The sequence below is a fragment of the Fundulus heteroclitus genome, unplaced genomic scaffold (assembly GCF_011125445.2).
Source record: "Fundulus heteroclitus isolate FHET01 unplaced genomic scaffold, MU-UCD_Fhet_4.1 scaffold_370, whole genome shotgun sequence".
Taxonomy (NCBI): Eukaryota; Metazoa; Chordata; class Actinopteri; order Cyprinodontiformes; family Fundulidae; genus Fundulus; species Fundulus heteroclitus.
The window spans coordinates 75907-90767 of NW_023396782.1; the positions used below are offsets into that span (position 1 = coordinate 75907).

General features: G+C 41.3%; 1 protein-coding gene across 1 annotated transcript; it reads right to left on the reverse strand.

Moving 5' to 3' along the window:
- Positions 1 to 10578: 10578 nt before the first annotated feature.
- On the reverse strand, positions 10579 to 12773 carry LOC118560058. Its single transcript, XM_036130697.1, has 2 exons — positions 12401 to 12773; positions 10579 to 12306 (listed from the first exon to the last, which is right to left on the reverse strand). Exons 1-2 carry the CDS (start codon positions 12519 to 12521, stop codon positions 10781 to 10783), a joined length of 1647 nt encoding a protein of 548 aa, XP_035986590.1. The 5' UTR covers positions 12522 to 12773; the 3' UTR covers positions 10579 to 10780.
- Positions 12774 to 14861: the final 2088 nt, after the last annotated feature.

Consider the following 14861-nt stretch of genomic DNA (forward strand, 5'->3'; position numbering starts at 1 on the left):
GCTAACGGTTAGCCGCTAGCATGGTTGTGTTCGGTATCACCGGGTGATGTTACTCTGTTAGTTTGGTTGAAATCCTGTACTGAGAAGTGCCTAAAAAGGGAGAAAATCCTAAAGTCACCAAATCTGTCAAGCAGAAGTTTGTACAAGCTTCCTAGAACTACTTCCAGTTAGCAACATGCTAACCGTTAGCATGGTTGTGTTCAGTATCACCGGGTGATTGTACTCTGTCAGTTTGGTCCAAATCCTGTAAAGGGATGTGCCTCAAATTGGGAGAAAATACGTCATTTATAACGTTGCCATGGTAACTTAAAATGGCGGGTGGTACAAAAATATACTTTATGGGATCAGCACACATGTTTTTATATACACACTGTGGGGATTATAATACAAAACTCCAATTCTCCCACACCGGGAATCGATCCCACAACCTCTTGTATGCAAAGCCTGCACTTTCCATCTGAGCTATACTGTAGCGCCATATATGGGCATGCATTATTGGGATCATAAGGGGTTTGGTTCCCCTTTGAAAAGCATTGGTGTTTGACACCTCATAGCTTGGAGATGCTTTATGCGACGTAGCCCAAATTTCTTGTGGAGCTTTCTCTCTAAAGGAAGTACAGACTCTTTGAAGCAGAAGTTTGTCCGAGCTTCCTAGAGCTACTTCCGGTTAGCAACATGCTAACAGTTAGCAGCTAACATGGTTGTGTTCAGTATGACCGGGTGATTGTACTCAATCAGTTTGGTCCAAATCCTGTACTGGGAAGAGCCTCAAATAGGGAGAAAATACGTTGTTTATAACGTTGCAATCATAACTCAAAATGGCGGGTGGTACAAAAATATACTTCATGGGATCAGCACACATGTTTTGATATACACACTGTGGGGATTATAATACAAAACTCCAAGTCTTCCACACCCGGAATCGATCCCACGACCTCTTGTATGCAAAGCCTGCACTTTCCATCTGAGCTATACTGTAGCACCATATATTGGCATGCATTATGGGACCATAAGGGGTTTGGTTCCCCATTGAAAAGCATTGTATGTTTGACACCTCATAGCTTGGAGATGCTTTATGTGACGTAGCCCAAATTTCTTGTGGAGCTTTCTCTCTAAAGTAAGAACAGACTCTGTGAAGCAGAAGTTAGTGAGACCATCCTAGGGCTACTTCCGGTTAGCAACATGCTAACAGTTAGCCGCTAACAAGGTTGTGTTTAGTATCACCGGGTGAGTGTACTCTGTTAGTTTGGTCCAAATCCTATACTGGGAAGTGCCTCAAAAAGGGGTGCCAATACTTAATGTCAGCAAACGTGACCAAAGTTCATGGGTCAGATTGGCCTCCTTTAGCAACTCAGCCTCACCACATCTGGGCCCAGAACTCAACATTTGACCAAATTGGTGTGTAGTGCCATTTCCCACAGGTGGGTGGTGCTGTATTGGCCAATTGGGTCGTGTCTGGGCATCATGCCAGGTCCTCTTGGAAGCAAAGGCCCAATAGGAAAGCATGTGAAATCCAAAATGGGTCAGAAAAGTGACACATGGCTGAGAGTCACTTGAAAATTTTGAAATGTCAAGAAGAAGTGACTGTGCGAATTTCAGATTTCTACATTAATCACGGCAACTGCAGTGAGAGTCGAAAGTTGCCATTCTATCTCAATGGAGCCTCACCCTCTGGCCCTCAGAGTTCCGTCGTCATGGAAACTCACTCACACACCTGCAGCGGGCAATTCTACAGAAGTGCAGACACTTTGTGTCAGAGTCTGCCTATTGGATTATAATGGAGAACTTTGCCTCGAACAACGCTCCATATCTCCTGATCCGTGAATGGTAGAGACGTAATTTTTTCTGTGTTTAGTTCGAAACGGATAGGGGAAGAACACAAGCTATCGTTTTTTTGCTGGAAAAAGTTTAATAAAGGCGTAAAAAATTATGATATAAAGGAGATTTCTATGGAATTTTAGAAATCCTCTAAAAACGGTCCCGAACAAATCGCTTTAGCTCAAAAAGTATAAGAGATATCAAAATAATTCTTTCACCGCGAGTATCAGCAGGCTGTTGAGGACTATGGTGCTCATTTTTATGTTTGTACAAGAATCTGTGTAGGCACAGCGACGATGTAAAAAAATTCCACAAAATTCCTTTTTTGTGAGTGCCAGAAGGGTTGGGACATTCATGTGTGAAAGTCTCATGCCTGTACATAAAACGGTTTAGGAGTAGCGACGATGCGAAAACATGTGATGTTTTGGATTTTCAGACGTCATTTTTCAAAACCGCTCCATAGGAAATGAATGGGGGAGGTTTCGGGTTTGTGTCGTTCTGAGGTGATTTGCGAAAAATCTATAAATGCCACACCAATAAGGGTTGCATTTCCTGAATCCAGACCAATACCTACTTTTTGATGTATAATTTGTCTATGTAGAGTGAAAATTGAGCGAGTAAGCTCAACTTGTTTGGAGTTTTGAAATCTTTAAAAAAGCTAGAGTGGGCCACTCTGGCGGTTGGAGTATTCCGTCATTGACTTTCATTGTAAACAATGATTTCGCTGATTTTTGGACATGAGCTTTGAGGAGTAACTGTGAAGAGACGATAAAAGATATCCACATCCTGTTTTCACTTCTGAGTAGTTCACAGATATATCTACAAACTGGAACGGTGTTCATAGGTGAAAGCATGACGACACAGTACAGCGTTGAAAATGGTCATTTGGAGGCTTTTTCGAGGCTTTCTTTCTACCCAACTCCATTTATTCCTATGGGTTTTTTGGGGGTGGTTTTTTGCTAACTGCGTTGCCATGGTAACTTGAAACCCCAATAAAAGTAATAGCACACATCTCGTAATCGAGCCGCACGTTTTTATACCTATATTGTGGGGGTGCACGCTACGGTTCGGGCCGCATTAATCGTGACGGATGAAAAATAAAGAATAAGATAGAGACGCCTTTAGAGCTGCATAGTAATAGGTGCCTCCATGCGTTTGCAATGAGGAGGCAGTGCTGTGCTTCACTGCCTCCTCATTGCAAACGCTATGGCAGGCGCCTAATAATAATAACTAGAATCGTTCAACTTCTGAAGAAGTTGAAGAAGGCGCCCGCCTGGTGGTGCGTATAACTGAGGTTATTGAATTGTTACTTGTAAAAAAAAAAATAAAAAATAAAAATTTGAGGGCCCCCCCCCCCCCCATTACACCAGAGAACCCAAGCGGCCCCTTAGTACGCCTATGGCTTTGACCGGCCCTGGCTGGCTCTCTTCTGCATGGAAAAATCCCAACAACTACAGCTCAATTTGGGGAGGGTTTAGGGTTGTTGCCGGTCTGAGGTGATTTGCGAAAAATCTATAAATCGTACACCAATGAGGGTTACATTTCCTGAATCCAGACAAAAAGACCTACATTTTGATGTATAATTTGTCTACGTAGAGTGAAAATTGAGCGAGTAGGCTGAAGTTGTTCGGTCTTTTTTACATAATTTGGACTTTGGGGTTGTTGCCGGTCTGAGGTGATTTGGGAAAAAATCTATAAATCGTACACCAATGAGGGTTACATTTCCTGAATCCAGACAGAAATACCTATGTTTTGGTGTATAATTTGTGCACGTAGATCGAAAATTGAGCGAGTAGGCTAAAGTTGTTTGTTGTTTTTTAGACAATTTTGTCACCAGGGTAGGTGAAAATGGCGTGATGAAAAAAATCTATAAGTCCTACACCAATGAGGTTTACATTTTCTGAATCCAGACAAAAAGACCTACGTTTTGATGTATAATTTGTCTACGTAGAGTGAAAATTGAGCGAGTAGGCTGAAGTTGTTCGGTCTTTTTCGCATAAGTTTCACTTTGGGGTTGTTGCCGGTCTGAGGTGATTTGCAAGAAATCTAAAAGACCTACACCAATGAGGGTTACATTTCCTGAATCCAGACAGAAATACCTACGTGTTGATGTATAATTTGTGCACATAGAGTGAAAACTGAGCAAGTAGGCTAAAGTTGTTCTGTTTTTTTGGAGAATTTTGTCACCATGGTAACTGAAAATGGCGTGATGAGAAAACGATAAAAGATATGCACATTCCATTTTCACTTCTGAATAGTTCAAAGATCTATCTACAAACTGGAAGTTAAACGATGTTCGTAGGTGAAAGCATGACGACACAGTAGAGTGTTGAAAATTACCATTTTTCGGTGTTTTTTTGCGAATTTTGTTCCAACGGTAAGTCGAAATGGCGTCAAGTACAAAAAGCCCTGATCGCGGCGTCGAGACGAACGTTTCGATATATAGTATGTGGGGGTAGACCCTACGGTTCAGCCTGTATTACCTGTGACGGAAGGTTAATAAACAATAATAATAATAACTAGAAACGTTCAACTTCTGAAGAAGTTGAAGAAGGCGCCCGCCTGGTGGTGCGCGTAACCGTCAAAGGCAAAGCTTCCGAGTTCCTTGGTCGTAGGCTTTTATCGCTTGGGGATTTTAAATCAAATCTTCTGAGTGTGAAAAGGATTTGTCTTCGTCAAAACCAGCCGACAGGAGAAGGTCTGCATCCAAGCAGCATGGAAAATTGGTGTTATTAAAACATGATTAAATACTTCAATGTAACATGAAAAAATGAAATATGTGAATAAAAATGTTAAAGGCATTACAAACTACTAAAGGAAGTACAAACTCTGTGAAGCAGAAGTTGGTGAGACCTTCCTAGAGCTACTTCTGGTTAGCAACATGTTAAGCGTTAGCCGCTAACATGGTTGTGTCCAGTATCACCGGGTGATTGTACTCTGTTAGTTTGGTCCAAATCCTGTACTGGGAAGTTCCTCAAAAAGGGTGCCAATACTTAATGTCACCAAAGCTCACCAAAGGCCATGTGTCAGATCGGCCTCCTTTAGCAACTAAGCCTCCCCAAAAAAAACAGTCGACAGGAGAAGGTCTGCATCCAAGCAGCATGGAAAATTGGTGTTATTAAAACATGATTAAATACTTCAATGTAACATGAAAAAATTAAATATGTGAATAAAAATGTTAAAGGCATTACAAACTACTAAAGGAAGTACAAACTCTGTGAAGCAGAAGTTGGTGAGACCTTCCTAGAGCTACTTCCGGTTAGCAACATGCTAAGCGTTAGCCGCTAACATGGTTGTGTCCATAGACATAATATAAGAGTAGACCCCGCATTGACTGTCGCTGCGCAGGAATAACGGGCGCCACCTTGGGGCGGTCGACTTGATACCTAATCCTGCTGATTCAAGCTGACACACTAATGATGCCTCAGCACTGTGCGGCTCATTTTTGTTTAAATCGAGGGATTATTTATGTCAGGGCTCGAGGGATAACTTTTCACAAGCAAGATGAAAAGACATTGTTTATATTTTTGATCAGAATGTAAGTTTTCTAATACTAGGAGATACAAAGTTGTTGTTAGACATTAGTGAATAAACAGCATTATATATATATATATATATATATATATATATATATATATATATATATATATATAGTGAACCCTCGCTATATGGACCTTACCAAGCTCCGCCCACAACTGACCTAAAATTCTGAAGTCTCACAAACAAAGCCTCGCAGCGCTTTAATTCTACGGAAGTTTCTATGTAAACATGGCGGTTTCCACTTGGACTGATTCTTTGCGGAGTATTCCTGACTCGATTAGTGCGTCATTTCTGCCTGATTTTGAAAAAATATCATCGACAACAATGGACAGAGGAATTAACAAGTTCATGTCATCATTTTTGGATGAGTTAAAGGTATTTGAGCCACGCGATGCCTCCAAAGTTGTGCAGGTCACAGCAAAATCGGTCGATGAGGGAAACGGCAGACCCTCACTCCCTCAGCATTAATATAGATGTGGACAAGATAACTGATGCCTATTGTTCTTGCAAGGCTGGGTAAGTTGTGCATTCATCGTTTTGTCTGTTACTTTTGAAATCCGTGGATAATTCCTGTGGTTTGTTGGCAAATGTTTGTGTGGCTAGCCTGATACGCTGTACTTGGTGCTAGAGTGGCTAACACGAGGAACAGTTTCGTCCAAATTGTGTGTACTAACAAGCTCTCTGCTCTAATCGATGGTCTCTTGTCTTTGCTGTCCTGCCTACTTGCACTTTCCGATGCTGTTTTTGGTGCGCGCCTAGCTTTATGCACTCGCGCTCTGTCTGCTGGTGTCGGATAAGGATGGGACGCTGTTGGCCCATCCCCGCCGACAAAATGCTAATAAATAAATAAATAATAAGCAATAAGTATTATAAATTTGCTTTAAGTATTAAAGCAAATTTATAATACGTACACCAGCACACACTCCCTTGTTCTTGTTGATCCTACGAAGGTTGAGCTGCTCGTGTGGTCGTGCACAAGCTTTGATCCAAGCCCGGCATTCTGCACCTGATTTTGGAAATCTGTGAATTTTCCCACCACAAATACGATCAGGATATCTGACATCACCAGTACAGATACCCCACTGGCAATGGAGAACCATTATTTTTTATTATTTTTCGATTATTAACTCGAAAACTTTATGCCGGTATGCTAGTACAGCAGTAGTCTAGCACTACATTAGCTTGTGTTTGTGAGACTTCTTCGAACGTTGTAGCCACTCTATGACGTAGAATGGGCATCAGCCAATGAAAAGCGGCCCCTCTGGTAAGGTCCATTGCGGTTCACCTTTCACGGTCTCGCTGCTTCACAGATTTGCATTGATGAGCCGTTCATTACAGTTCTCATCAGGTGGCGTGTCGGTTTATAAGAATCTTTTTTGAAAAAAGAGTGACAACTACCGATAAAAATGTGTTCTTCCCCCAAAAAAAAAACCTCACCTGCACCGCAGGCTTTAGAAGAAAAAAACGCTACAGAGCGGAGTCACGGATGCAGCGCCTCAGTCAAAAGAGCAGTGAAATACACACGAGTCACTATTTGTCCTACTGTACTTTCTATTTTTTTTATAATAATTTTTAATTTTCTCCCGTTCTAATCCAATGACTCGGGTCGCGGTGGGCCACGCTCATCTCAGTCAATATATTCATAGTTGAACAATATTTCCCACTTCATGCATAAAGCCAATAAAAAGTGGAATGGTCCTTCAGCCTAATTAAAGGTTTAGCTTAGGTGGACAAAGGAACGTTTTAGGAGATCGTTCCTTACAGTGTTGTTATACTTTATAGGCTGACCAGTGTGATTTATTTTTTGCAGTTTTTCTGTTATTGATTTTAGTTTGGGTATGTTTTCTGCGTTATATAAGCCTGTATACTTTAATTTCCCTTTTGTTAGGTGCAGACACCCCCAAATCTCCCTATTGTAGAGCAATAAAGGTTTGCTATTCTAATTAATTCAGAGGAGTAATGAACTATGACTACTAAGATCAACTATAACCAAGTTATTGTTTGAAAATGTTATAAACATTATACTCTCGAAGAAGAATAAACCCTTCTGATTAGGAAAAATAGACTTTATGAAAACAGTTGAACATTCTAATAAATGAAATGCCTTTTTTGGCAATGTCACTTGACATTGCTATCTAAAGTAAAGTTCTTTAAATGAGACAAAATAAATCGCAATATCTATTCAGGAATAAAGTACAAAACAATATAACACACATTTTACAATAGCAGCTAAAACAACTTGCATGATAAAAGAAAAATATAAAATTAATAACTGCTTTCTTGAGAAAAGTGTTGAGACCAAAAGGTAGATCTGACAACATCTTTTTACACAAATGAGGAACATCATTAAGGACGCCAGCCATCCTGCACAGAGACTGTTTCAGCCTCTCCCCTCAGTCAGGAAACTAAAAAAAACAAACAAAAACATGTGTCCCAAGAGATCTTTGCCAATAAGCAGGAATATATAAATCATTTTATAAGAATGCTGTAGGGGGGGGGGAGGCTCGGTAGATGACACAACTTCATAGTAATGTTACTGATTTATCAGTCGAAATATATTAAAAAGACTTACGTTTTTTCCAGTGACGGCAATAACATATGATTTACCGTAGCACTTTATTTTGAAGCGGCGGGCTGGGATGACGTCATCGGTTGAAATTAAAATTCATAATATCTCCGAAACCAAAGCAGCACAAACGATAATTTTAACGGCACAAACCTGCACAAACGAAGCACTAAAAAAAGTAGCCCAGTTTGATCGGATTCGAAGCAAATTGGGGAGATGGTGAATTCTGGATGACCTTAACAAATATTCTTTAATATCTTCAAAACCATAACAGCACAAACGCTAATTTTAACGGCACAAACCTGCACAAGCGAAGCACTAACCATTCCGTCTATTTAACGGAGTTATTTCTGTGGGTGGGGTGTCAGCTTCATGCAGCTCTTCCATCCCTCAGTGCCGTGTAGCCTAGCCACCGCATTTCTACCATAATATAAAACCGACATTAAATAAACGACTCACCGTCACGTAGTTGCAAGGAAAACACCCAATGGAACACCCTTCGTCTGGGTAAATTGGACTTCATTCAACAATATCCTTCAGTAATTTAGGAAAAACGGCAGCACAGCACAGCACAGCACAGCAAGCCACAAGATGGAGGAGTTCACCTCTGACCCGGACCTGAAAGAGTACTGCTTGTCTGCTCTGAATAATACACAGCGCCCCTCGAATTACGGCCGCCATCTTGGGGCGGTCCACCTGCTACCCTAACCTGCTGATTCAAGCTGAACACACTAACCATACCCCGGCACTGTGCGGCGTATTTTTGTTTAAATCGACGGACTATTGATGTCAGGGCTCGAGGGATAACTTTTCATATGTAAGATTAAAGAGATTGTGATGAATTTGAATACGGCCGCCATCTTGGGGCGGTCGACCTGCTACCCTAACCTGCTGATTCAAGCTGAACACACTAACGATACCCCAGCACTGTGCGGCGTATTTTTGTTTAAATCGACGGACTATTGACGTCAGGGCTCGAGGGATAACTTTTCATATGTAAGATTAAAGAGATTGTGATGAATTTGATTGTCTTATTGTACTATTTGGTATATTTAAGATATATGCTGGATAAATTAATCTGGCTATTGATTTAAATGAAAAAAATCGTTTTTTAAAGCCAAAGGGAAATTAAATATTGTATTTGGTATATTTAAGATATATGCTGGATAAATTAATCTGGCTATTGATTTAAATGAAAAAATCGTTTTTTAAAGCCAAAGGGAAATGAAATATTGTATTTGGTATATTTAAGATATATGCTGAATAAATTAATCTGGCTAATGATTTAAATGAAAAAATCGTTTTTTAAAGCCAAAGGGAAATGAAATATTGGGTGAAAATGTAATTCTCTGAAATTGGCACAGCTTGGATTCGAACTTTCGATCTTCTGCTTTGCAGCCCGACACCTAACCCACTCGACCAAAACACCAGTGTCGTGCTCAGCCGAGGATTATTGAGAGGTCAATTGTGTTAAGAAGTGTTTTTTGCGAATTTTGTTCCAACTGTAAGTCGAAATGGCGTCAAGTACAAAAAGCCCTGATCGCGGCGTCGAGACGCACGTTTTGATATATAGTTTGTGGGGGTAGACCCTGCGGTTCGGGCTGTATTAACGGTACTATAATAATAATAATAATAATAATAATAATAATAATAATAAAGAAACCCTTATTAGGTGCATAACATAAGGCCTCCGCCATGCATTTTCAATGCATAGGCGGGCGCCTAATAATAATAAAGAAACCCTTATTAGGTGCATAGCATAAGGCCTCCGCCATGCATTTTCAATGCATAGGCGGGCGCCTAACTAGAAACGTTCAACTTCTGAAGAAGTTGAAGAAGGCACCCGCCTGGTGGTGTGCGTAACCGTTAAAGGCAAAGCTTCTGAGTGTTGGTTAGGCTGAGCTTTTGTAGGGTGTAAGGTATATCTGTTAAGAGCTTGTAAGAATTATAAATGTGTCTCTCTCTGTATGTGGTGGAAAGGAAATTGTAAGCTGTTCAGATCGAATGCTGCTTATTTCAAATATCTTTGGTTGTTTAAAAATTATCCTTGGTTGTAGGCTTTTATTGCTTGGGGATTTTAAATCAAATGTTTTTAGAGGTTCTTCTTAAGCAGAGGTTTGATACAAGTGTTTGAAAAAAGATTTGTGTGCAGGAAGGCAAAATGTCTGTCTTCTATGTAAACTGTTGTCATTAAAGAAACATCAGAATACAACACAGGGAAGACACTAAAACCAATTGAATCAGTGTGCTGACACTGTGGAAGGTAAGACAAATACCCCAAGATTTTCCAATATTTTAGTATTTAACACTAGAATTACCAGAGAAGGGTCATTTAACATTTCTACCTTTGGAGCCCAGAGACGGGTCAACTGACCTGAAGGATTTTAATTAGCATCCTATAAGCAATTGTGAACCGGCGCTTTTGTTCTGTAAATAAGGCCATTACTGGTGCAGCAAAGGAAGGGGGAAGCTTAACTCCCTACTAACTGTCTAGTTAGTTCTATTCAGTATATTGTATTTTACAATATAAAGATTATATATATTATATTTAGCTTAGTTTTATTTTAGCAAAAAAGCACAATGAATTAATTTTAATATTTTTTATGGAGATATATTTTACAGCCAGTTACAGCTGTGAGCAATGACCAGAAGTATTTGTGTCTAAGTCAAGAGGACTGAAATTCCAGCATGAGAAATATACAAAAGAACAACAGTTATTTGTTTGAATGCTTTTTATTTTTGTCATTAAAAACAATACAAAAAATACAAGAAATAAAACAATTCCACACATATTTACACTAGGCACAGTGGGGGGCTGCGTGTGTGTGAGTGGCATGTCCTTGTGTGACTGGCATTTCAGCACTCATTTAGCAGTCTGTCTGCACTGTCGGAACATACCTGGCACTGCCAAGGTATGACCCTGGTGCATTTGCCACATGTGTATTTGTAGCAGTCAACGCATCTCACAGTTGCACAGTTGTTCCTGCATCGATGGTTGACCTGACACTTTGCCCTTTTGCCTGAGCTGGGTGTGGAAGGTTGTTGCCGAAGCAGCTTCTCCTTGTGTGCCTTCTTCTCACTCACATGAGAGTTACCCAACTCTTTGGCAAGCTCAAACAGGAAGTCCACCCGTCTCTCCTGCACCCCAATGCATGCCTGATAAAGCACATGTGCATTCAGTGCTGCCATGTCAATCATGTTGTAGAACACGGCAACTGGCCATCTCCGTGTTCCTGCACGCACGCTGTACTCCCGCACCATTTGGTCCATCACATCCACACCGCACTTTGTTTTGTTGTATTGTGTGACCGTGTTTGGCTTCCTTTTGGTGGTATCCTCAGTCTCAACCACGCTGTGCATGCTGCTGAGAACATAAACGGCCTTCTTCCGTTTGGGCGCATACACCGTCAGCGTGGCACCAGTGGTTGAAAACACCTGAGTGGTGAATTCAGTGCGATCCATCTGTCTAGCGGATTGAGGAATTTCCCGTCGTCTCTTGTTGACTGTGCCGAGGATAGTGGTTTTCTGGCTAAGCAGTCGTTGTGCAAGTGACAGTGATGTAAAGAAATTGTCTGTGGTTACAGTTCTGCCCTTGTCCATGAACGGTTCCATCAGCCTCATCACTACAGTCTCGGACAGTCTCTCCCCACTGGGACGACTGGGGTCCTTGCCAAGATATGGGAAGACATTACAGATGTACTTTGATTTCAAGTCACAAGCCACCCAAAACTTGATGCCAAACTTGTCCGGTTTTGTTGCAATGTATTGCAGGAAACAGCAGCGAGTCTTTGATGGAAAAAGTTGTTCATCAATAGTGATGTGTCGACCAGGGTTGTAGGATGCGATGCAGTTAGTGACAAACGATCCCCAAACATCGGAGATTGCAGCAAACTTATCGGTCTCCGCTCGCTCACTGCGTGTAAACATGTCATCAAAGCGTAGGTGTCGCATGATGTCTTGGAAGCGGTTTCTGGCCATAGTTTCAATGATCCTTGGGTTTCCCAGGTTTGCTGACCAGCTGTCACATAGTGATGGAACCTTGGTCACCCCCCGCAAGATAATGACTGAAATAAATGCCATTAGTTCCGGGAGATCCATGAACCAATCCAGCTGCTCCGTGTGACGTGCATGTTGAGTAGTCCATTCTCGAATGCTACGAAGCATGTCAAGAGTGATAAAACAGAGGAAGCTCTGAAGGCGACTCCGGATACTTCGTCTGGCCTTAGCGCTTGGCTCTCCATCTGTGGCGTACGGTTCTATTGGAGTGAAATGGAGATGTGTCCCCACTTGTTCTTCACGCCACACTGTGCCATCTTTCGCGGTCTCTGACGGCTCACTCCCCAAACGAGCTCTCTTTTTTGGTAGAGGGAGAGTCTCCTCATCTGCAAGATAAACAATTTCAAATTAACTTTTGGTTTGGTTCTAAATAAAAAAAAATAGTCAGGAAAATAAAATAGGTAGGTTGAGAAATCTAACCTGAAGACAGCTCAGAGTCCGAATCCGGTTGAAGGTCTATATCTTCTCCATCTGAATCACAAGGGCTGGCACTGCTCAGAATCAGTTCCAATGCCTCCTGAGCGGTGAACCTCTTCTGCATTTTGTTTCTTGTGAACTAAATAGATGAAGCAGTCACCTATTTATCCTCCACAGCACAAAAGGTTGCATGCAAATTTGCATGTGCAAAGTCTCCCAGATCTCTTTTGCTACACCTTTAGCATGATTTTTTTGAGGTGGAGCAACACAATCTGGTTAGTTTTCTACTGTAGAGCTGCCTCCATCATAGATCACACCCACCCCCAACATGGACTATTCACACGTACCTTCTGGCCTGACAATACAGAAGGGTGGAATGCTTTTGTGAGTTCGGCTCTCCTCCCCCCCCTGCTGATTCCTCAGGCAATGGCCACATTTACAATTGAACACATGATGCTAATTTGAGCCACCAGAGTCGTCAGTTTGGACTCAGGGTCTTTTGACCCTCTTTCGGGACTTCAGGGGGGGAGGTCGAAAACCCTGGTAATGCTAGTGTTAACCTTTTGCCACGGGTCAAAACTTAAGACAGGGCCTTACCTCCATTAGCACTCAGAGTCTCATTGGATTAGGCACTGGACAGCACCTGTGGTGACTATAGAGCCCAGCCCGGAAAGTCTGCAGCCATTTCAGCACTGGACATTTCTGTACCAGATTCAATGTGTTTATGGGTAACATATAACAAAAAGGTGTGCTCAACATATTTAAATATGTTAATGTGACACAAACAAAACCTACACCTTCTGGAAGTTGTATCAACCAGATACTTAGCAACAACAAGCTTATGTTTCCATTTTCAATGTTTGCTGTCTTTATCTGCATGGGTGGTTCTCCCTTGCATTGCTAGGAATTGTGGGGCCCTAGAATGAAACCATTACAAGCACTGTTCCAAAGTTGGCAACATTTTTAAAAGAAGCCTTTTTCTATCATTGTGCACTTGTGAAATAAACTCCTTGTTTACTTAGAGGCTTGCACTGCTTTTTCTGTTTTGTTACATTTGTTGTTTATTTGGATTTTTTAAGTTGCTTTCCTTGTGGTTTTACCATAATTTAGCATGTATATTGTAATATATAACTTTTTGCAATGGAGTACTGTCGATCACAGATCAACAGCTTTGGTTATTTTGTCTTTAGCCCCAAAAAGGCACTTCTGACATTGACATAAACATATTTATTAACTGAAAAAAACAGAACAAACTTTAAACAGGCAATAGTGGTTTTTCGCTAATTTCGTTGCCATGGTAACTGGAAATGGAGTGAAGTACAAATAGCACACTTCACGGCATCGAGACGCACGTTTTGATATATAGTTTGTGGGGGTAGACCCTACGGTTCGGGCTGTGTTTGGTTTTATGTGCCTTTCCTTGTAAATTAGAAATGTCTTATTCTCCTGAATGCACCATAGCTTTCTGACGCTCGCGAACGCATCACACTGGTCTGAGAACCAGCGCTGAGTAGAGGCACGTTTCTGCTTAAAGGAGAAGTCCGGTCAAAATCAGAAATCAAACTGCTGAAAGTACTTTAAATATAAAACTACTACATACTGTGCAATAAATTATATGTTTTTTTAGTTAAGGATAATTTTCTTTTAATCATGTTTATGTGGAGGAACCCATCTTAGTACTATTCTGGAACGTCACCTCCCATTTTGTGATGTCACTCAGCGGACCCGCTGTTGAGCAAGTCCCAACGCTCTGTTTGTCACGATGCACTATAGACCAGTTCACGTGTGACGTCATGCGTGACGTCCGCGCTACAGCCGGGTACCGCGGGTAGGCAAAAGCAGAACTGTTCCCGTCTACTAAAACCGGTGTTTAGAGCGTACTTTTAGTTAGTTTATTTTTGGAATCTAAACAATGTCTACGACTTGTTGTGCTCCCGGTTGCACACAGAGGCATTCCAAATCGTCGGATGTACGTTTCTGTCATTTACCAAAGGACGAGGAAAGAAGAAAGAAATTAATAATATCCATAAAAAGGATGCAGGCAGACAATCTCAATGGACTGTGGGAGCCATCATACTACAACAGAATGTGCAGTCTACACTTCATCTTCGGTAAATAGAACTTAATTTTGCACTGGTCATTGTTCTACTTAAATAGCGGCGGAGGGGAGGTGGTGATCGCTAGACGGTGCCGGGAGAAGCAGAGTCAATGTGCTGCAGCAGCAGCACGCCGCATCATTTTAGTTTTCTTTGCGCTATCAGTGTGCAATAATGTTCACCCGACAGCGGCTGCATTACGCCCCTGTTTACGCTGCAACGTCGCCGACACCCCCACCAATTTTAATAAGACAAAAAGAAAAAATTATTTAATCTATTGATGTGGTTGCAAAATTAATTTAATATAGGCCTTTACATATCTTAAAGATTAATCTGCTGTTCTTTAATAGTCTTACTAGTATATCCCA

What these genes read in the sequence shown, in the direction of transcription:
- LOC118560058 (XM_036130697.1), bottom strand. Translation starts at nt 12,521, where the DNA reads ATGCAGAAGAGGTTCACCGCTCAGGAGGCATTGGAACTGATTCTGAGC. An exon ending in GGACTCTGAGCTGTCTTCAG is followed by an intron (nt 12,307 to 12,400) that starts GTTAGATTTCTC and finishes TTTATCTTGCAG; the next exon opens with ATGAGGAGACTCTCCCTCTA.